Source organism: Carettochelys insculpta, chromosome 3 (genome assembly GCF_033958435.1).
Source record: "Carettochelys insculpta isolate YL-2023 chromosome 3, ASM3395843v1, whole genome shotgun sequence".
NCBI classification, from domain to species: Eukaryota; Metazoa; Chordata; order Testudines; family Carettochelyidae; genus Carettochelys; species Carettochelys insculpta.
In genome coordinates, this window is record NC_134139.1 from 193,656,003 (window position 1) to 193,679,217 (window position 23,215).

At 47.4% G+C, this 23,215-nt stretch overlaps 1 protein-coding gene across 2 annotated transcripts in view; it reads left to right on the forward strand.

The window, feature by feature from the left end:
- The window catches only part of FKBP1B (FKBP prolyl isomerase 1B), a 71,220-nt gene extending 56,036 nt beyond the window's left edge, over positions 1 to 15,184 (forward strand). For both annotated transcript variants that reach the window (XM_074988990.1, XM_074988989.1), the window contains exons 3-4: positions 8,744 to 8,856; positions 14,523 to 15,184. In XM_074988990.1, coding sequence (XP_074845091.1) covers positions 8,746 to 8,856; positions 14,523 to 14,651 — 240 coding nt within the window. In that variant the 5' untranslated portion in view covers positions 8,744 to 8,745 and the 3' untranslated portion in view covers positions 14,652 to 15,184. The remainder of the gene's footprint in view (positions 1 to 8,743; positions 8,857 to 14,522) is intronic.
- The last annotated feature ends 8,031 nt before the right edge of the window (positions 15,185 to 23,215 follow it).

A 23,215-nucleotide genomic window follows, 5' to 3' on the forward strand; every position in this document is an offset into this window, starting at 1 on the left:
CAACGCTGGAAGGTCTTGAACACTTGCACTCATGTTCTAGTGCCGGACACTGGCATGGCATGGCTGAGAGAACCACGTGGATAGATAAATCAGTGTGGAACACAAGGACTACATCAGGCCAAGTTCCACGCTCAGCTCTTTTTGAGTATGGAACTCAGCAGTAATGGAGTGCTCCTGAGCAAAGCTGCTGATGCTGAGAAAAAAATCTTCCCTCCTTCTGTGTGTGTTAATAGATCCCAACACACCAAAGAAAGCTCATACCGGACTGAAGCTTTTTTGCAAAAGAGGTAGAAAAAGCACAGTGAGCAGCCAGCCATGTACTGACCTGTCTTCCAGGTCAGAAATAGAGTCTGGATGGAAATTTTATTAGGCTGGCAACCAGGAAAAGTAGTAGACAAATAGGTTAAGAGCCCCATTTAAACCATGTTAAGATGCCTACAGAAAATGGAAGGCATTATTATATAGGTCAAGCTGTATCAGTAAGGGGTATAGTGCAGCCACCTGCAATGGAGGAATGAACTCAGCAGATCTTGTTAGTATCAGAGACAGCTTCTAAACGCTGAGGCTATGTCTGTGCTGGCTCCTCCCTTTCAAAAGGGGCATGCAAATACAATCAACTGAAAATACAAATGAGGTGCTAATTTGCATATGCAGCACCTCATTGCATAATAGCGGCCACTCACCATTCTGAAAGTGCTGTTTTCAAAATGCAAAACAGCCATGTGGACGGAGTTCCTTTGAAAGGAAGCCCCGCTTTCGAAAGCACCCTTCTTCCTAATTTTTTTGAGGAAAATAAAACGTTCCCATGCAAACATTTCTCTTCACACACAGAGACAAATTTTCAAGAATTGCTTCTGTTTGTACCTATGCAGTTTTATCCACACAGTCTCTTGCATGTGCTGTTTTTGATTACTGTGATGTATGTACACAAATGACAGCACTGCAAACAGGAGCCCCATCTGTGTGCCCAGCCGGAGGGCAAGCTTCCGAACTGACATGTAGTCCTATGTAGAAAAGTCCTCCTAGGGAAGCGGTGGAGGCTCTATTGGTTGGGCTTTTGGGGCTAGGAGTCAAAACATTGGTGAATACACGTTAGGGAACAGCTCTTTATTACCTACGACTGGGTGATCCCACAGGTCTGTTAGAAATAGATCTTCTCCAGCCCCAAGTTAGCTTGATAAGATCATAGCATCAAAAGCTACAGCTGGAGAAGACCTATTTCTAACAGCAGTCCGTGCTGCCATAACCCCATTCAGCTGAAGCTCTGAACGCACCTCAGAAGTATTGTTCAATTAAGCCTCCCTAGACCCCCAAGTTAGGGTTAATCTTGTAATTGATTTTGTTATTCCTGGTTGTGCCACTGATCACTGTCTGACCATGGTCAAGTCAATAACCTCCATTTTATAGAAAGGTAAACTGAGATTTGGCTACCTGGTCAGTTCCCACAGCTAGTTGATAGCAGAACAAAGTCATTAAAACTTCCAGTCCCCTGCTTTGATCAGAGTCCCACACAATTCCATCTCCTTGCAGGATTGCTCCCTACCAAATACGCTCTAGATCTTTACCCAGATCCTCAGCTGGTGTCAACTGCTGAAGTCAGTGGAGATGTGCTAGTTTACACCAGTTGTAGCCCGGGCCCTTTACCACAGCACCAGAGATTGAGTTAAACCTGGTCCAACATATGGCCTAAGAAGATTGTCTGAGCTGACAGCATTTCAGTACGTAGTCTGAGACTTTACTGGCAGGCGGAGGATATTTATAACACTGCTGGGGTCTGAACCAAGATTCCCTCTATTTTTTCCCTGTTGTGGGCAGAATAATCAACAACATATGTATACATATGTACCACAACAGGGAACCTATGACAGCATCAAGTCCATTGGCAGGATATCTCACTTGTAGGCAGGTATATCTGAGGATAGGAGGAAGATCAGGGATCCATGTGTGATGATGGTGCAACAGAGAGGCTGAGAAGGAAGAGGCCGCCTGGTTAAATTGTTATTTTATCTTGTTTGATTAGACGTTAGAGGTGTTTCCTTTCCTTGGCCAGGCTCTATCACTCACTCTCCCACGGTGGAGTACCTCACTCCTTGGGTAGTGCCCACCGGGACACCACTCCTCAAGTGCACTCTGTGCTCCCCTCAGCCACATCCAAGAAGCTGAAAGCAGAGCCCTGCCCCAGTGTAATGTACTGGTACGACTGTGTAATCTGCTACCATGGTACTTTTGACGTTTATTGGAGAGGGACAAACATTTCTAGAGTGGTGCATGCTTTGTAAAATACCAATATAAAATGTACTACACAGTTTCTTAGCATGCCCAGTAATGGCCCAATTAAAACACCTTACTCCCATAAAGTTATATGTGACTCCGCATGTAATCCCCTGGATTTCAATGGGACTACTCATGCAGCAATGCACTGCTCAACCTGAGTAAGAGTAGCAGAATGAGGCCCTCAAACAATGTCTTAATTTTAGGCTGGGCATGGCAGAGGCTCTGTAGCTGTCCTTACAGTTGATATTGAAGTCCTGTGAAACACAGTTTTGGTCTTGAAGACAAATCTGCACTTTCTTCCCTTTTCAAAATATACAGATCTATAAAGCAGCGAAGACAGAATAAGGTCTTCCTATGGAAAGAACTGGACATTTGCACATCATTCCCTTGTCTGTGCTGCCAACCAACATGAAAGGCTCAGTCATTTTGTCTGGTGGTTATACACACCACTGATGTATGGTGCGCTGTAATGCATTATTGACTAGTTGTCTATTGTGTCTCTGTTGGCTAACGTATTAAATAATTGATTGTGTTGCTCTCCCTCGGCGTTCAGTATATATAATACAGAAAGGAAAGGAGAGCAGCTAAGCTGCCTGCACTTGCCTTTTGAATAACAACCCTGATTGAAATACACAGCAGCAGCAGGAGCTCAAAAGTCGCTATTAGTCTTTACCACTCCTGTAGTTTGACTTAGTAATTGTCTGTCAAGGCACCACATGCCAATGCAATTATGATGGTTTTGTAAAACAAGACAAAGTTCCTGGCACAGGATTGATATCCACAGCCTTCTTTGTTCCCCACCCTCCCGCCCCCTCTTGCCACAGCTCCCCAACACCATCTCACGGGTGCTACAATCTCTCAGGAATACTTGGGAACTTTTCCTGGGTGACTCTAAACTGGTGTAATGACTCCATAGTGAAAATACGGTTGCAGCCGGCAAACCGTTTTCTTGCAAAAGATCATGTTTATTACTAGAAGGTAAAGATGTTAAGCTATGGTGGGAAGCAAGTAGACAGCTTCTCAGTTGGGGTTTATGCCCAGACTGCACCTCTAGGTGAGGTGCCTGTCGTTCCCACAGCCGTTCTCCCCTTGCTTGCTCCCCACCAGCCATGCTCTCCGAAGGCCAAAACCCAGTATGGGACAAAATCAATGTGTGACCAAGACCGAAAATGAGGGGCACATGAAATGCAGCATGCGGAACATTGGAAATACTGTAGGATTCCTTCCTGTAGTGTTTGTAAGACTTTTGCTGTAACCTCTGTACCAAGAGTGTTTGTTTCTGATGCAAATAATTTTCAATAGTTAAAAAGTGAAGAGCCATCAAATTTCAGTGGAACTGAGGTAACTTTGGGACTGACATTAGGACACAGAAGCCTGGTCTACACTAGGTCAGAGAATCAGAGAATCCTGGGGCTGGAAGGGACATCAGGGGGTCGTCAAGTCCAGCCCACTGCCTAAAGCAGGAGGAACTTAGCTGTGTTAGGTCAATTTTCTAGCAATTAATCAGTGCGACTGGGTCCATTCCACTGACTTAAGGGCTTGTAAGGTTGATTTTAGATACTCCTGCTTTTCACAAGGAGTAACTCTAACTTCCACCTTGCATGGTTGCGTTTAGCGTAGTGCAGATGGAGTGTACTGAAATTTGATGTTCTTGGTCTCCTGATGTCCTTGGCCTCCTTCACACAGTCCCCCAATGTGACCATTCTGCCTAGCACTTTTGGCTCTGCTGCTGTCCACGTGTAAACAGCCTGGGAAAGTTTGAATTTCATTTTCTGTTTGGCTAGACTTGCCAGTGGAGCAGGCAGGACAGCTCAGCAGCACACCTTAGCAAGAGATCCACAACGTTATTGTATGAGGGGATGAACCTGTGCTGGAAGAACTACAAAGCAGCAAAAGAAATGGAGAACCCGATGCCAAGATCTCACAGGGCATAGTGGAAAATGTTACACCAGGGATGCCCAGTAGTGCTGAATGAATGTAAAGGAGCTCAGGCAGATGTACCAGAAAACAAAGGATGAAAATGTGTGAGGTGCCCACAATGCTTGCCACAGCAGTTTGAAGCTGGATGCGGTCCATGCTAGGTTTGCAGTGGTGTCTGCACAGATACCCCATGAAAAAGAGTGTGAAAACACAGTTTGCCATTGCTTTCCAGCAGAGCAGGAGAAGATAGATGCACAATGGGAGGCTGATGAAACGTACCCAGAAGCACTCATGGCACTGCTTTTATCCTGGGAGCTTACCCCAGAATGCAAAGGGGCAGCAGGAACTGTGGGATAAGTACCCATATTGCATTGCTGACAAAGTCAAAGCTGCCCGTCCTACTGGAGACACACTCCATCCACTTCATGTGCTCGTGGGGGCGTGCACCTTTACCTTTACAAAGTCAGGTGCTGAACACTTGACCTTACTAGATTCAACTTAATCTCCTAGTGTGGACATGTCCTGAGCTGTATGCATGTACCCAATATATAGCCCTGCCCCCATGCAGGAGCAGAAGGAAGATGCTGAGCTTAATCCATTGTTACTGGGGAGCTGGTACTGCTGTTTCCTTTCACAGTGGAAAATTCATGGTTGTAAAACTATGTGAACGGTACTTTTGCAGTAGCAATGAAGTGGCCAATGAAGGTGTAAGATGAGTGACGAATCTACCTACATGCATTTTAGTACTTTGTGCCTTGGATTATTTCTCTTGGAACAAGTGCAACATACTGACTGAGCTGCCACACCCCACCCCCAACCCCGCCCCCAAAACAAAATAAATAAAAAGAAGAAAAAGAAAAGTTAACTGCTGCTTCAAGGCTCCTTTCCAGCACCGCTGCGCACTTGAGCTGCTTGATTCTTGGTGGGATGGAATATGGTTCTTTCTGCATTTCTGCAACCAGCTCCAATAGCTTGAATTACACCAACACGCTGGTGAAAGTAATCCTGTTGCACCCTGCCCCCCCCCCGGACAGGACAATACAGCTGTCTCGCATCAGACCAGATGAGACTATATTCCACCTGAGATGAAGTGAAAACTGAAGAGGATGTTTAATGTCAAATATTGTGAATGTCAATTAATGTACAGCAATGAATGTAATTAAAGTGGTAACTCTGACGTTCTGTTATTCATGCGGGTTCATTTCCCCTGGAGTGTTGGGGATTGTGGGGAGGCTTAGAGCAGGGGGCTGGGGTGTGTGAGGGATGTGCAGGAGTCAGGGCAGGGGTTGGGATAGGGCTGCCAGTGGGGCAGCACAGGGATTGGGTTAGGGGTACCAGAGGTGCAGGACAGGTGTTGGGATGGGGCTGCTGGAGGCTCAGGACACGGGTAGGGATGGGGGTGCTAGAGGCTCAGGACAGGGGTTGGAATAGGGGTGCTAGAGGCACAGGGTGGGGTGTGGGAGGTACTGGAGGTGTAGGACACTGGTTGGGAAGGGGGTACCAGAGCTGCAGGGCAGGGATTGGGATGGGGGTGCTGGAAGCTAATGACAGGAGTTGGGATGGGGATGTTGGAGGCTGAGGACGGGGTGGGGCTGGAGGTGCCGGAGGCTCAGGACAAGGTTTGGGATAGGGGTGCTGGAGGCACAGGGTGGGGTGGGGAAGGTGCAAGAGGTTCAGGGCTGGGTATGTGTACAGGAGATGCTGGAGGCTCAGGGCTGTGAGTGTGTTGGCAAGAGGTGCCAGAGTCAGGGTGGGGCTGCCAAGGCAGGGTGTTGGGTTTGTGGAGGGGTCCCAAGGCAGGGGGATGGGGTTGCAGTTGGGGTGGGGGTCCCAAGGCACAGAGTGGGGGGGGCAGGATGCTGGGTATTTGCGGGGGAGGTTTCAGTGAGTCCGGGCTGGGGTGGGGTGCAGGAGGCTCAGAGAGGCAGGGAACTGGGGAGTGCAGGAGATGCAGGAGTCACAGCTGGGAGGGGGAGTGTGTGAGGGGGGCTCTGGGCCAAGGTAACCTCAACTGGCCACAAGGACGCTGTGGGCCTCTGCACGGGGCCACTGCTGCTGCAGAGACAGGCAGCAGTTTGAGAGACCCTCTGGCTTCTTCCCAGGGACTATTGGCAACAGTGTACACCAGGGACAGCACATAACCTACCTGCTGTCTCACCAGGCTGCGCACATCTGGTCCCCAGCACCAGCCTGCAGCAGCAAGAGCCCAGCTGGGAGGGTACAGTGCAAGCCGAGCAAGTCCCGGCGGGCTCTGAGCAGCACACCTGGCTGGCTCTTTACACAGGGCACCTCAGCCGGCTTTTGCTAGGTAAATTCATAGAGGATATGTCCATGGATGGCAAATAGTCAAGATGGTGATGGAATGGATGACTTGATTGCCTTATCTGTTCATTCCCTCTGGCATTGGCCATTATCAGAAGACAGAAGATTGGGCTAGATGGACCTTTGGTCTGCCCCAGGGTGGCTAGTTTTAGGGTGTTTTTCTCTTACGTGTAGCCTTTATGTTGCCAGTCCTTTTACTTGCTTGCATTTGAATCTTTAACTCAAGCTTTGTTAAATAAACTAGTGTTTGGCTGTGCCATAGAAACATTTTGTGCCCTGTGCAAAGACAAGTGTTGAAAGGAGGAGAAGTCAGTAAACTGGGGTGCACAGCATCCTGGGAGGCCATGGGTCAGTGTTCATTATGGGTATCCCAAAGATGAGGGACTGGGCACTTGAGTGCGAGGAAGTGGTGTGTGTAAATTACTGCCATCTGTGTGAAGTCTGTGGCTGGTTGGAGCAGGACCCAGGTTGATCTAAGCACGTGCACTTTTCCTGTCAGAAGTGACACACTGGGTGCGTCTACACCAGCTGACTACTTCGAAGTAGCTGGCACAATATTGAAATAGCATGCGTTGCATCTACACATACTGTGTGCTATTTCGACATTGAAATCAATGTTAGGCATCGAGACGTCAAAATCGCTATTCCCATCCGAAGATGGGAATAGCACCCTACTTCGACGTTCAGTGTCGAAGTAGGGCGTGTGTAGACAATCCGTGTCCCGCTACTTCGAAATAGCGGGGTCCTCCATGGCGGCCATCAGCTGAGGGGTTGAGAGACACTCTGTCCAGCCCCTGCAGGGCTCTATGGTCACTGCGTGCAGCAGCCCTTAAACCAGGGCTTCTGGCTGCTGCTGGGGGTCCATGCTGCATGCACAGGGTGTGCAGCCGGTTGTCGGCTCTGTGGATCTCGTGCTGTGCAGGCTGTGTGTGTCTGGGAGGGGCCCTTTAAGAGAGCAGCTTGGGGCTTTGCTGGCCCCTTATTTCGACGGGGAGCACTTATGTATGTGGATGCTCCGCATTTCCTTCCGGGATGGCTCCTTTCTACGTTCTCTGTCGCTACTTCGACATTGAATGTCGATGGCACCAGTCCTGGAGGACGTGTAGATGATACGCGTCGAAGTAGCCTATTTCGATGTCCTTACTTCAAAATAGGCTACTTCAACGTAGTGTGCTAGTGTAGACGTAGCCACTGTGAGGTGAAGAGCTAGTCCCCACTGCTGGTGGTCCCACCTCGGCCCCAGCTCTCCCAGGCCTGGGGACCATGACAGTGGTGGCCAGTCTGGGTCAGCACCCACATCTGCTGCACTAGAGCCATAGGGAGCTCACAGTGCTGGTGGACCAGAGGCTGCCGTGCTCTGACTCCCCTGCTATCTGCCTTGCATGGGAACTTTGCTGATCCTGCATGCTGGGCACTGGCATTATGGAGGACCCCACTGCTTGCCTGTGAGCCCAACATCTCAAGCCCGTCTCCTCACCCAAGAGCCCATGAGACCTGGGGAAGTAGCTGAGGTGCCGAATGCCTCTACTTTGGGGAAACAAGCTCCCTTCTCCCCCCGATAAGGCTACTGACAATTTTTGGTGCTATGGTTTCCCACAGTGCTTGCGAGGTGTGGGCTTGGACTAGCCCTATGAGCTAACATGGGCGGTGCTTCAAGACCTTATAAGTCTATTGCACAAACCCCACCTGCTTTAGCCCTCATGTTCTGCTGAGTGAAGGATGTTTAGTTCCTTGAGCTGACTTTGGAAACTCTGGTGAGGTGCAGTTGGTTTTGTTTCTTAGGTTAGGGAGGTAAACTGGAACAAAATAGGAGAACCTGTGCTTTAGGGATGAGCCACTGGACTAGGCAAGAGGAGATTTGGCCTCTGACACCCCCACCCCCACAGTGATCTTGGGAAAATGGTACCCCAGTCTGTGCCTCTGTTTCCTGCCCACTCTTTGTCCCCTTGTCTGTTCAGCTTGTAAGCAGGTGTGTTACTACAGTGCCTAGCAGAAGAGGGGACCCGGTCATGGGTGGATTGCTAGCTGCTACTCAGTACAGTCATTGCACTATAGTTCTGCAATCAGTTGCTGCCTGTGGGACCCTGTCCTTATAAATCTTGCATTACCTTTTTTAAAAGAAGGAAATGTATGATTGATCTGTCCAAGCCAGCAGTCTTCACTCCACCCCCTCAGCACTTAACTTCAATCTTAGTTGGGACTGAAATTGCTTGTGTTGTTTTTGCAGGGATGCTGCAGAATGGAAAGAAGTTTGATTCCTCCAGAGACCGAAACAAGCCTTTCAGGTTCAAGATTGGACGGCAAGAAGTAATTAAAGGGTTTGAGGAAGGAGCTGCACAGGTACAGAAAGATGACGCTGGCTGAACTGCAGATTAGCTGAAGTGTGTCCAGGCATGTTCAGTACAATAATGATGGGTTAACACTGGGGTAGGCAAGTCAAAAACGGCAGCCTGTAACCCTGGATGGGTTTTCCAACGGTGAGACGCATACGAATGTAATATTTCTGAGTCCTCCATTGACTCTGGTGATGGTCAGAACTCAGGGTAGATCGTGATGACTAGGCTCTGCACGTGCTTCTCCATGTGGGCTGTGGAGGATGGAATCCTCTCCTGTCTGTAAACTACTCAGCTGTCACAGCCCCCTGAATGGCCCTTCTAGAAGGTGAGCAGACAGTGCCATCCACCCTGCCCTTGCACTGATCCAGCCTGGTAAGGTACCATGCAGCAGCAGCCGTGCATTTGCTCAGTTGAAAGCCAGTCCTGTGGCATTTAATGGCTTCTGCAGCCCTGACGTAGAATTTGACCCTCACTGAGCTGCACTAAGTTTTTATGACATTCCAAACATCCTTGCACAATCCAGCATTCAGTGATCAGTGTTAAACCCAGGGCAAGGAAAAGGAAGCTGCTCTCAAGTAGTTAAGGCTTCTGTGTCTTCCCCGTAAAACTCAAAAGGCACCACCCGGTGCAATCTATTTTAATAGAAGGCCTGTTGCCAGAGGCACCTTAGCTACAGGATTTTAGCTACACCACTGTGTGCAAGGAGGGAAGTTGAGCTGGGTTTGATGTAAAGAGCTAATAAAGCCAGGGTGAGTCACTGCAGTAGCATATTTCTGGGTCCCAAAGCTCAGCCTGGGTGAAGGATTTGGTTGGAGCTTGTTACTAAAAGGATCTATTCCTCATGCATAAAAAGGTGAGGAAACAGGGCAAATAAGAACCAGTCCAGATGGTAGTACAATTGTGTCTCCACCACTGTGCTGTTTCAGATATGAATGGGCAAGAACCCACCTCCTGGCCACCTAAGTCCCAGCTTTTGAGTCATAAATGCCTGGAGGATAGGAGTTCATGCTAGAAATCCCAGCATGTTTATTAAAAGGTTCCATTCTGCCCATTCAAGTTGCACACTAGTAACAGTAGTGAAGAGTGTTATTTGTATTATGGTAGAACCCAGCAATGGGCCAGGGTCCCCCAGGGCCAAGCTCTCTACACACAACAGAATGAGCAACAATCCCTGCAGTGCTACCTAGCCAAGCCAGCAAATAGTAGGAGGCAAAGCACATAACACACAAGCAGCATGAATAACAGGATGTCCCGTAAGTGCCATGCTGTTTGTTTAGTGACAGCGCTGTTGGCACAAAGATGGGAGATGTGTACCTGATTAGCCTAAGGACGAGTATGAAAACCCATAATGGGGGCCTCAGAATAGCATGAATCTGAGAGACCATTTAAGGTCAAAAAGGGGGACAGGTTTATCCTTGTTACAGGCTGACAACTAATGCTCTGGCAGTGACTCCACATAAATCAATGTAGAGACTCTGGGAACACCCGATTCCCTTCCCTAAATTAATGCCGCAGCCTAAATTCTGTTGAATAATCTGCCTAGCAACAAATTACCCTCTAGCGCTGCCTAGTGGATTGCTACACTAGGAATTAGTCATAATTACTGACCACTTCACAGCACCTGTCAGCTCAGGAGCTCCACGTGCCTTGGGAATGGGGCTCCCAGGTGCTGATTTTCAGTCAGACTGCTGGTTGAAGAGGGGTCCTGGTGCTCCAGTCAGCACTGCTGACAGGGGCATTAGAAGTTGGTCAGCAGTGCAGCTGGGGGCCCAGGCCTACGGCAGGATCCCTACCTCGGCAGGGGTTTAGGGTGTGGGACTCCCATGGCACCTGATCATGGTTCTCAGAAGTGGCTGCCGAGTCCCGGCGAACTCCTAAGCACAGGAGGCTCTGTGTGTTGCATCCTCCCTGAGTACTGGCGCAGCAGCTTCCTGTGGCTGGGAACTGTGATCAGTAGAAGCTGTGATAAGTGGCACTGGGACCTTGCACCCCCCTCTGCTGAACCAGCCCAGGGTCCCCTCCTGTGCCCAAACACCCTCCTGCAGCCTGCACCCCCATACGCCTGCTCTAATCCCCTGCCCCAGATCTGAGACCCCTTTTGCATCCCAAATGCTTCATCTCCAGCACTGCTCCAGAGCTCACCCCCGAGGGAGCCCCACCACCCAACCCCCCAACCTCTTGCCCCAGCCTGGAGCCCTCCCACACCCTGAATCCATCATTTCTGGCCTCACCCAGAACCTGCACCCCCTACCCAGGGCCTTCCCCTGCTGCACCACAACCCCCTCAGCCCAGTGAAAGTGAGTGGGGGGGAGCATGAGCAATGGGGGAGGCTGGAGCGGGGCCCTTGGAGACAGGTGGGGTGGGGCCTCAGGGAAGGGGCGGGGCTTTAGGGGTGGGACAGGGCTGTTCAGTTTTGTGTGGTTAGGAAGTTGGCGACCATTCTGGGCAACATTAGCACATTATCTTTTGGAACATAGTTGTGAGGGAAGTTGAGCGTATTATCTCCATTGGCTGGATGAGGCAGCAGGTAGATAAAGGTTATTGGGCTGAACATTGGAGACAATGCAGTCAATGAAAAAGGGAGGGGCATGGCACTCTGAAAATCGTGCGGTGACTTCAGCAACACACTTCTCCACGTGGCCAGCCAGTGTAAGCACGTGCTTATGTGCCTTACTGAGCAAGGCCTTTCTGACACAGAGCCTTGATCCCGGTAGGTGCTGGAAGCCTGTTGTGACTTGTCCGTAGTGCCCATCGTGGTCAGCGGGCTGCTCTTGCACCTTGTGGTGGTAGGTGGGTGGGAGGGACCTTAATAAAGAAACCATGTGCACCTACACTAATGGGAGGGATAGCTCAGGGGTTTCAGCATTGGCCTCCTAAACCCAGGGTTCTAAGCTCAATCCTTGAGAAGGCCATCTAGGGATTGGGGCAAACAGATGTTAGGGATGGTGCATGGTCCTGCCAAGAGGGCAGGGACTAGACTAGATGACCTCCCAAGGTCCCTTCCAGTTCTAGGAGGTGTGTATCTCCAATTACAATAAGTTCTTAGACTGCATTGGAGACAACTTTTTATTTCAGAAGGGTTGAAAAACCTACTGGGGGAAGCTCTCCTATATTTAATTTTAACAAATTGGGAGGAACTGATTGAGAATCTGAAAGTGGAAGGCAGCTTGGGTGAAAGTGATCATGAAATCATAGAGGTCACAATTTTTAAGGAAGGGTAGAAGGGAGAGCAGCAAAATAGAGACAATGGATTTCAGGAAGGTGGATTTTGGTAAAATCAGAGAGCTGGTAGGTAGCAAGACTGAGGGGAAAAACAACCGAAGACAGCTGGGACTTTTTCAAAGGGACATTATTAAGGGCCCAAAAGCAAGCTATCCCGCTGCATAGGAAAGACAGAAAATATGGCAAAAGACCCACCTTGGCTTAACCAGGAGATCTTGCGTGATCTCAAAACAAAAAGGAACCATATAAAAAATGGACACTAGGACAAATTACAAAGGATGAATATAGGCGAACAACACACAAATGCAGGGGCAAGATTAGAAAGGCAATGCCACAAAATGAGCTCAAATTAGCTACAGGCATAAAGAAGACTTTTTATAAATACACTAAAACCAAGAAGAAGACCAAGGCTAGGGTAGGCCCATTGCCCAGTGAGGAGGGAGAAAAAGTAACGGGAAACTTGGAAATGGCAGAGATGCTTAATGACTTCTTTGCTTTGGTCTTCACTGAGAAGTCTGAAGAAGGAATGTGTAACATAGTGAATGCTCGTGGGAAAGGGGTAGGTTTAGAAGATTAAAAAAAAAAAGAACAAGTTAAAAATCACTGAGGAAAGTTAGATGTCTGCAAGTCACCAGGGCCTGATTAAATGCATCCTAAAATGCTCAAGGAGCTGATGGAGGAGGTAGTTCTGAGCCATTAGCTATCTTCTTTGGAAAATCCTGGGAGACAGGAGAGAGTCCAGAAGACTGGAAAAAGGCAAATATAGTGCCTATCTATAAAAAGGGGAATAAGAACAATGCAGGAAACTACAGACCAGTCAGTTTAACTTCTGTGCCAGGAAAGATAATAGAACAAGTAATTAAGGAAATCATCTGCAAACACTTGGAAGGTGGTAAGCTGATAGGGAACAGCCAGCACAGATTTGGAAAGAACAAATCATGTCAAACCAATCTGATAGCTTTCTTTGGTAGGAAAATGAGCCTTGTGGATAAGGGAGAAGCAGTGGATGTGGTATACCTAGATTTTAGTAAGGCATTTGATACAGTCTTGGATGATATTCTTATTAATAAACTAGGCAAATACAACTTAGCTGGGGCTACTCTAAGGTGGGTGCAAAACCAGCTGGATAACTGTACTCAGAGAGTAGTTATTAATGGTTCTCAATCCCGCTGGAAAGGCATAACAAGTGGTGTTCCACAGGGGTCTGTATTGGGACCAGTTCTGTTCAATATCTTCATCAACGATTTAGATATTGGCATAGAAAGTACGCTTATTAAGTTTTCAGATGATACCAAGCTATGAGGGGTTGCAACTGCTTTGGAGGATAGGGTCAAAATTCAAAATGATTTGGACAAATTGGAGAACTGGTCTGAAGTAAACAGGATGAAGTTTAATAAAGACAAATGCAAAGTGTTCCGCTTAGGAAGGAACTATCAGTTTCACACATACTGAATGGGAAGCGACTGTCTAGGAAGCAGTATGGCAGAAAGGGATCTAGGGGTTATAGTGGACCAAAAGTTAAATATGAGTCAACAGTGTGATGCTGTTGCAAAAAAAAGCAAACATGATTCTGGGATGCATTAACAGGTGTGTTGTGAAGAAGACACGAGAAGTCATTCTTCTGCTCTGCTCTGTGCTGGTTAGGCCTCAGTTGGTGTATGGTGTCCAGTTCTGTGTTCCGCATTTCAAGAAAGATGTGGAGAAATTGGACAGGGTCCAGAAAAGAGCAACAAGAATGATCGAAGGTCTAGAGAGCATGACCTATGACGAAAGGCTGAAAGAATTGGGCTTGTTTAGCTTGGAAAAAAGAATATTAAGGGGGGAACATGATAGCAGTTTTCAAGTATCTAAAAGGGTGTCATAAGGAGGAGGGAGAAAACGTGTTCTTCTTGGCCGCTGAGGATAGAACAAGAAGCAATGGGCTTAAACTGCTGCAAGGGAGGTTTAGGCTGGGCAACAAGATAAAGTGCCAAACTGTCAGGTTGCAAACATTGGAATAAATTGTCTAGGGAGGTTGTGGAATCTCCATCTCTGGATATGTTTAAGAACAGGTTAGATAAGTGTCTGTCAGGGACGGTCTAGACAGTACTTGGTCCTTCCATGAGGGCAGGTGGCTGGACTCAATGACCTCTCAAGGTCCCTTCCAGTCCCAGCATTCTATGAGTCTATGTAGGGTTACAAAACTGGCACCAGGGGATTATTAAATCTTGCCAGAGGGAGGTTGTTATCCAGCAGCAAAGGAGCTGGACTGGGAGTCAAGCGATCTGAAGCTCAATTGTTGGGACCAGATTTACCAGTATTTGGTGTCTAAAGATGCAGACAGACATTTAGTGTGTTATGGGTCAAACTCCCACTGACTTCGTAAAGTTTCCCCAGAGGGATTTTTCATGGATGTTGCATTCTCCTAATATATTCTTTCCCTTCTCCTCTCCCACACCCAACTGCTAGATGAGCCTGGGGCAGAGAGCAAAGCTGACCTGTACACCTGACATGGCCTACGGAGCCACAGGCCATCCTGGAGTCATCCCTCCCAATGCTACCCTCATCTTCGACGTGGAGCTGCTCAGGTTAGAGTAAAGCTTTAATGGGGACCTTCATGGGAGTCTGGAGAAAACAACTGCTGGTAATCACCCATTGCCCCCTTCCCTATGGTAGGAGAAGGCCTCACTGGAATTGCAATCTTCCCTGCTTGAGCTCCCACACCAATGGCACCTGCCTTTGGGCTGCCTCTTCCTTTGTCTCTTTTTGAAGTTGCTGTGTGCTTATTTGTCCTTCATCAGAAGCTTCTTTGTGCTGAGAAAAACTTCCACAGTTGTAACATTTTTGAGTTGTACATTTCCTTTAATTTAAGTGTGATTAAAATTCATAATGCTAATTACGTATAAATATATATGTTCCTTATGGAAGAACCACTGCCTTACTGTACACTTAAACCAAGACAAACAAAAGGTGCTGAGAAATCAAATGTACATCTCGTACGTGAAGGGGCAATAGCCAATGGAGTTACCTGCGCTGCCGCTTTTTTCTCAACTTGTACATGCTTGCTTGCTGCTGTTTTCAACAAATGTCTCATTTGAAAATAAAAACAGAAACAATAAAATCTTGATACTTTACAATTTCTGCACTGTTTCTTATCCTTCGCTTTTAATGCAGATGGACAATTTTTTCTAACCTAAAAGTTCTAGAATGACTGAGTTTTGGTTTGTTAATACTGTAATTTCTTTTCTTGTATAAAATATGGCTGTGCTACGTTACCGTTCTGTAAAAAATGACCAGTGCCTGCTACTGCAGGTTACAATGAGTATAAAGCTGGACAGACTTTCTGCTTTCTTCCAGCTCCCACAGCAGTCAAACAGAGTCTGTGCTGCCTAGTGCCCCTGAGTCGTGGCCCAGATTTGGCCAGAGAAGAGACTGCTGAACATCGGCTGGATTTTCAAAGCATGAAGCCCCATAGTCTTTGAGGTGCAGGCTAATTCCACTCGGGTTAAAGGCTGTGGGTGGTTTACTGCTGACTTCAGAAGTAGCTGAGTTAGGCCAATGCTCAGTGTTTTTTGAAATCTGCCTGGGATGCCTGACCTCCAAATCCCAGGGTCTCAAAATTACTGGCAGAGCTCTTTGGAAACCTGCATGTCTCTTTATGAAGCACTTTGTGGTTCAGCTTCCTCTACCACCAGACTTGTCCCCTAGGATTACTTACAGAAGGCTCCAGCATACCATAGACCAGGTGCCCCTTCTGACCCCAAGGTAGCTACCCTGAGCCACATCTAACCCTGTCTTCGAGCCGCTCCCTCCCTTCACTGATATGGTCTCCAAACGCAGTAACACAGACCACCATCCTCACTCCACAGCAAAGTGCCCCCCTCCCATCCCAGCAGCGCCCACTGCATGCTACTGGTTGGTCCTTTCCTGCCCATTCTTGAGGTGGCAGGCCTCAGCACCATCTCGTGCTGTCTGGGTTCCAAACGGCGCGCTTGGTAATAATGCAGCCATTACTAAGGGGGAGAAAAAACCAGACATGTTCAACAAATCCAACACAAGAATTCCAGGCAAAGGAGTGCAGCTCATGGGGCTGGCCAAGCCTTGCATACACTGAGGTCATAGCCATTTACAACCATTCCCTGCAGATTTGGTAAGGGCCCTTGCAAATGGATAAACTGAAGCATGGAACACTTGACATTTGCCTAAATCAGCAACAGCCCCGCCTCCGGCTTTCCCAGGCATTTTGCCCCCTGGCTACCTCCTGCCTCAGTTAATTATTGTGTCTTATCCGACGCTAATTCCTGGGATGTGGGACTTGACAGCTAACAGCTAGGGGTGCCAACTGGCTAATCACACAAATCCACCACCATTGCTCTGCCTCTTGCCCCCACCAAGGCCATGCCCCAGCCATGCCTTAGCCAAGGACCTGCCCCTACACATGCCACCCCCCCCGCCCCCGCCGCCAAGCTTCCTCCATCACACGCTGACCCCCCCCCCCCGCCCCACTTGCGTTCACTGGGCTGGGGTAGTAGGCTGGGAAGGGGCGGGGTGTGTGTGTGTGTGTGTGTGTGTGTGTGTGCGTGCGTGCGTGCAGGCTTTGGGATGGCATCAAGGGGCCTGGCATGTGGGAGGAGACTCTGGGCTGAGCCTGGGGCAGGGGTTAGGGGATGTGTAGGCATCATGGTTTGGGGGGGGGGGTGGCGTGGAGGGGCTGACAGGGTTGGACAGGCGTTCAGGTGTACGCTCTGGTAGGGGCTCGGGACTGTGGCGGGGTTTGGAGTGTGGGAGGCGGTGAGGTGTGCAAGCTTGTGGTGTGCTGAAGAAGGATAGTGGCTACAGCAGGGAAGATGGTGTGCGGGAAGTGCTGATGGGGTGCGGGGGGCGGGAGGTGGTGCTGGCGCTAGCCCAGGGGTGCTTACCTTGGGCAGCTCCCAGTCCGCAGCAAAGCATGGGCTGGTTCCCTGCCTTCCCTGGCCTTGCACCACACTCAGCCGCAGCCAAGAAGTCCCTCCCAGTAGGCGTGTGAGGCTAGGGGGCTCTGCATGCCGGCCCTGCCCACAGGTAATGCCCTCGCAGTTCCTATTGGCTGCAGTTCCCAGCAAATGGGAGCTGCGAAGTCAGCACTCAGGGCAGAGGCAGCACGCTGAGCCTACCTGCCCTGGCCCCTCTCCCTCCCGCCTAGGAGCCACAGGGACATGCTAGCCATGTCCAGGAGCAGCACAGAGACAGGGCAGGTGGGGAGTCTGCCTAAGCCCTGATGCGCTGCTGGGCTTTTAGTGGCTGAGCTCCCTGTTTGGCTTCAGGAGCCTCTGGGAGGCAGAGCCCAAATTTGGGGGGACACGTGGTGAAACTGGGCAGGTTGGCTCGGCAGGCTTGTAATAGCACTAGCTTCCTAGTGTGACTAGCACAGCCATTTTGTTTCATGTGGCACAGCAAAGCTCATAGGGCATTATTAATTTATGCCAAGGCATCAAGCATCTTTTCCATGGGAAACGAAGGCCAGTTAAGTAGCCGTGACACCAATATTCCTTTGACAAAGAGAAAGAGCAGGGGCGAAACATCTACTTATTCCTGAGACACTAGACGCAGCACACATTAGCCACAAGCAAGTCCGGATACTGAACAGATTAAACTAGCAGGAAAGAAGGAAAACCAGTCTAACCTGACTTCAGTCACCAAGACCAGAGAGGAGGCTGAGAGGCCAAAGGAACCTAGCGACAATACAGGCCCCTTGCAGGAAGGACAGTAGCACCCTATGCCTGTGCCATCACTGAGCATATTGAAAGTGTGTATAAAGCTTCATGTTAGCCACCAGTGACTTCTAAGCCAGGAGAAAGTGAAATTCAGTATAAACTTCCCAGGATATTAGAGACAAGAAGTGGATGAGGTAATACCTCTTAATGGCCTGACTTTTACTGATGAGAAAGAGGAGCATTTGAACTTTCAGAGTCAGGTCTGGGAAACCTCTTAGAGTGTGTCTTCACTACACCAGAAGGCAGGGACCAGGCACACATTTATCATATCACTGAAGATGCAATAAAGTAATCTCTGAGCATACACGTCCATCAGTGCTGGTTCCAGCAAAATAAGAAGAGTAGCGAGAATCGATGGGCAACCAGTGGCCCCCCCCCACAAACCTGACCATGTGGAAGATACTGTGGTTGATATGTCAACTGCTGCTAGGCAGTTTGCATATCTGAAGTAAACCAGCAGTAAAGTTGTGTGTAGACAAGGCCTTACTCAGCCCTGGGCTATACTACAGAATTACTGTGGTACATCTGTCTCTCAGGGGTGTGAATAAGCCATATCTCTGAGAGGATCACTTATAGTGGGATAAAAAAAAAAAAAGCAGTCAAGTAGCACTTTAAAGACTAACAAAATAATTTATTAGGTGAGCTTTTGTGGGACAGACCCACTTCTTCAGATCCTAGCCAGACCAGAACAGACTCAATATTTAAGGCATAGAAAACCAAAAATAGTAATCCAGAAATTACAGTGGGATAAGTACTTGTGTAACCAGCACTGTGTCAACAGGGAGCTTCTCCCACCCGTGTAGTTACCACCTCTCGTGGAGGTGGCTGAACTAAGTCAATGCGAGAGCTCTTCACTGAAGTGCTGCAGGGGCTGGTGCAGCGTTTTTGGCTTAGACCTGCCTTCACAGCATCACTGCTAAATATAAGGTGGAACAGATTAGCTAAGAAAAACATATTTCAAGGGACCATGGCAGAGGAAGTGGCCCGTTGACACCCCTTCAGTCACCACCAAAGATAGGTGCCTCTCTCCATGAGGGAGCAGGGCTTAGCACACACCCTTCTAGACAGCATCTCTCATTCACTAGTTTCACCTCCTATGATGTTACTGGATTTGTAAATTAAATATGAAAACCATTTTTGTAACCAATGTAATAAGTTTGCATCAAATCTTGTGCCAGGTGGGCCACGTGAGGTGTCTAATGAAAACTGGTGATCTACTGAATCTGTTTATGCTACTTGTATATCTTGTGCCATTTTGTGTGTGAAGTTATAGATATTGGCTCTATACCCACATTAGAAATGTTTTAGTGCTAAGGATCACAGTGGAAGGCACGGTCCCCTCCCAACCAGGAAGACTGACTAAACAGAGAGACAAACTTCAAATCCACATCTTGTGAATTTGACTGATACGTGGCACGTGGGAATTGGCCACTGGAGGAGGACCCCAATAGGGGAAGGACAGGTGACATAAGCTTGTAACTCTTCATTTCCTACAGACTAAGAACAGGTTTTTCCCTGCACCTGGCAAGTCAATAAAGGTGACCCTCGCTGGAGCCCTTTTGTCCTTATTCCTCAAACTGGGGAGCAGAGTGCAACATCTGTGCTATGAACTAAGCCTGTATGGACTGGGGAACCCATCCTCTAGAGAACATATGTTCAGAGAATGTCAAGATGGCAGCTATTACCATCAACTGTAGCCTGCATCAATAGCTTTGACTGATGTGCATAATTTAACCTCTAATATTTTTTCTCTGTCACTCTAGCCCTTCTGTATTAATAAACCTTTAGATTGGTGGTTCTTAACCTTGGGGTATGCAACCCATGGTGGAGGGGTGTGATGCTCTTTCTTGTGGGGTGAGACATGCCAGATTTTTTTTAGAAGGTAAATCATCAAAAACACGTATTAAGCACAGGCATATAAGTACAACTACTTTGTTTCATCAAACCTGTTTATTTATTAACATGCTACATTTTTTAACGATAACTGTTATACAAACAAAAAGTTTTCAGGTTTTTAAGCTAATTGTAGTGAAATTATCTCGCTACAAAATACAGTATACTGCCATGTTTTGTGGTATTCCTTGACAGCTGCACAGATGATGATGTGGCAGTGCAGTGACTTTGTTTGAATTCAGTTAGCTGCTGTTAGCGCATCATTTACAGTTTACTTCCACAGCAAAACTCCATAACATCTCTGGGTATTTTTGTATGCCTACTGTACTATTATTTGGGCTGAGTAAAAAAAAACTATTTTACACATATTTATATTCATTTAAAACTGTATAGGCCCCCAATCTTCATTTTTGTTAATGGGTATGAGAACATATTTGATTTTTGATAGGGGTGCGAGGACATGTTTTGAGAATCAAAGGGCTGCAGTAAAGGTTACAAACCATTCCTTTAGATTATGCATTCTAAAGGATTGGCACAGCATGCTGATTTGGGTAAGATCTAAGTATATATGGTCCTGGAAATGCAGCAGGTCGCTTTGGAGCCTGGAAGAATCTGTGTGGATTTGGTGAAATAGGTTTTCATAACCTCTCACTTGAATAAGGAGGGTTTGGGCATTGGACAGCTGAAGAATCTGTGGGATTTGCTTGTGTAACTTCTGGCTGGCTAGAAGGGCTAGCAAAGGCATTTTTGTGGCTGGCTTGATTCACCTTACTGCAGAGACCCCAGTTTGGCCTATAAGTGGCCTGGGTTTAAGCAATTTGCCCAGGGTTGATTCTCTCAGCAGTGCCCAGAAACTGGCTGAATAGTATACCTCCTTCCTAACAGTCCACTGCTTTTTGACCCCACCTAAGTGCACAGCACTCCCCAGTCTTATATAGGGAATTATATACCCAAATCAGAATTTGTAGATCCCATTGCTCTAGTAATGAATTTCCAAGTGCCTAAGCCCTTTTGTGGATCCATGACCAAGCACCTTTCACTTTCACAGGGTTCATAAAATTTTCTCTCAACCTTATAGGGCAGCACCTTAAGCCTGCAATTCCTACTGCCAGCAAAAAGTTTCAACACCTTCCTCTACTGAGTCTTCAAAAACCTTCCTTTGATCTCTCATTATAACTGGTTGATGAAGCTTTCTCAGAAGCCACCCTCTCCTCTTCAGTGGAAACAAAGATTTCCCACCCCCCCCCTCCGCCCCCATAACAAATTAATTAAAAAAATCTGAAGCTAAGACTTACTGTGCTTTGGGACACTTAGGGAAATTAAATCTTTAACAAAATATAATCCACCACTCTAATCTTTGACTGTCGGCTCTTTATTAAACTGCAAAATGTGTTAATTTAATTGCATCATTTATCAACACAGCACAATTATTACTTTTTTTTTTTTTAAATAATGGATTGGAACGATATAGCATGATTGCCTGTGTAATCAGATATGCTCTTGTATTACTTACCTCTGACTGCTTTGTAGATGGAAGAGCAACCTTGCAGGCATGATTTCATATCCTACTTTCAGAAAATTAAGCAGAACAGAAATGCAGAGATAACACCACTATAGACTGCAGGGCTGATAACATCTGCCTTATGAGTTATTCCCTCTTCTATTTCTATAACTGAACTCATTTCCCTGTCCTTTGATATTACATTTCAAACAAAATCTTGAGCAGACCTCATCAAAATAATCCTCCGGCCATTTGATTTCCATTCCCTCTGTCTTGCAGGTACAAATAATTTCATTTTTACATGTACAGGGACATTGAAAAACCTGAACAGGCACTAGAATGGTAGTATGAAATGGAATATTTGATGAAGGGCAGCAGCAAAGCTTTCAGAGAAATCAAAAAGCTGCTGGTCTTAGGAGTTCATAGAAAGGTTTTTATCACCCTAGAGAATTGCTTTGAAAGTTTTTTCTAAAACAGCACCACGCTTTCATCAAAATCAGACTCTGTAATGCAAGCAAGAGAACTCTTACTGGCAGAGGAAAATGTGGTATTTGCATACTATTCCCAATGAGAAAAAATGAAGGACAAAGTGGATCCAAATGCCAGTACTCCACTAAATTAGTAAGGGCACAGTCCAGCATGGTGTTGTTCTTCCAGCACCTTACACCTAAGGCTATATTTTAGTTACTGATATTTTTAGTAAAAGTTGTGGACTGATCACAGGCAATAAATACAAATTCACAGCCTGTGACCTGCTCATGACTAGTACTTATAAATAACCCCCGACTAAATCTTAGATGCTCTGGGGGACTCCAGAATGCTGCTGCTGAGTGGAGGGCATATCCTCACAGAGCCCAACTGCTTTGTCAGCTGGTTTGATTATGATGTCTGGGTTATTTTTGAGACTCTGGACAGCATGGCTGAGATAGTCTCTCATTTGGCATTGTTTGCGTATAATGTCAGTCTGAGCACGGTTGCGGAAGCATTGTACATAGAAATCCAAACTTTCACTACAACCGTCAGAGGGAGTCCCCATAGAGCTCTTCTTCTTTTGGTGTGGTGTGGGGCGGGGGGGGGGGGGGGTCAAGAGAGTCAGACTGTTGTTCATAGTTATGTTGGAAAAGGGGTGCTGTTGTCATCATGAATAAGTCAGACTATGAAGAGGAGGCAGCCAGACAACTCTCCAAACACCACATTTTACAGACCTCTCTCCTCTGATCTCACTATGGAATTCCAAAAGAAATTACAACCACCTAAGGAACTCCCTGCTGCTACTCAGGACCTTATTCACTCAGACACACCATCTGAGCCCCATCCTGGATTATTCTATTCAGTTCCCAAAATCCACAAACCTGAGAACCCTGGACCACATCATTTCGGGTATTGGCACCCTTGGCACCGGGCTATCCGGTTATGTGGACTCCCTCCTCAAACCCTATGCCACCAACACTCCCAGCTATCTCCAAGATACCACTGACTTCCTGAGGAAATTACAAAACATTGGAAAAGTTCCTGACAACACCATCCTTGCCACCATGGATGTAGAGGCTCTGTACACTAATATTCCACATCAAGACAGATTACAAGCAATCAGGAATACCATCCCTGATGCCACCACAGCCAATCTGGTGTCTGACCTCTAACTTTGTTCTCACCCACAATTATTTCTGATTTGGGGACAATTTATACCTCCAGATTAGTGGAAGTGCTATGGGCACCCGCATGGCCCCACAATATGCTAATATATTTATGGCTGACCTAGAACAACGATTCCTCAGATCTCGTCCCCTATTACCCCTCCTCTACTCAAGATACATTGATGGCACCTTTAGAATTTGGATCCATGGTATAGAGGCTCCAGAAGAATTCCACAGACTAACAATCTGCACCCCACCATCAATTTATGCCTTGATTACTCCATGTGAGAGATACATTTCCTGGACACTACAGTAGAAATCAAGAATGTCCTGATCGGTACCACACTGCACTGGAAACCCACTGATCACTACACTTAC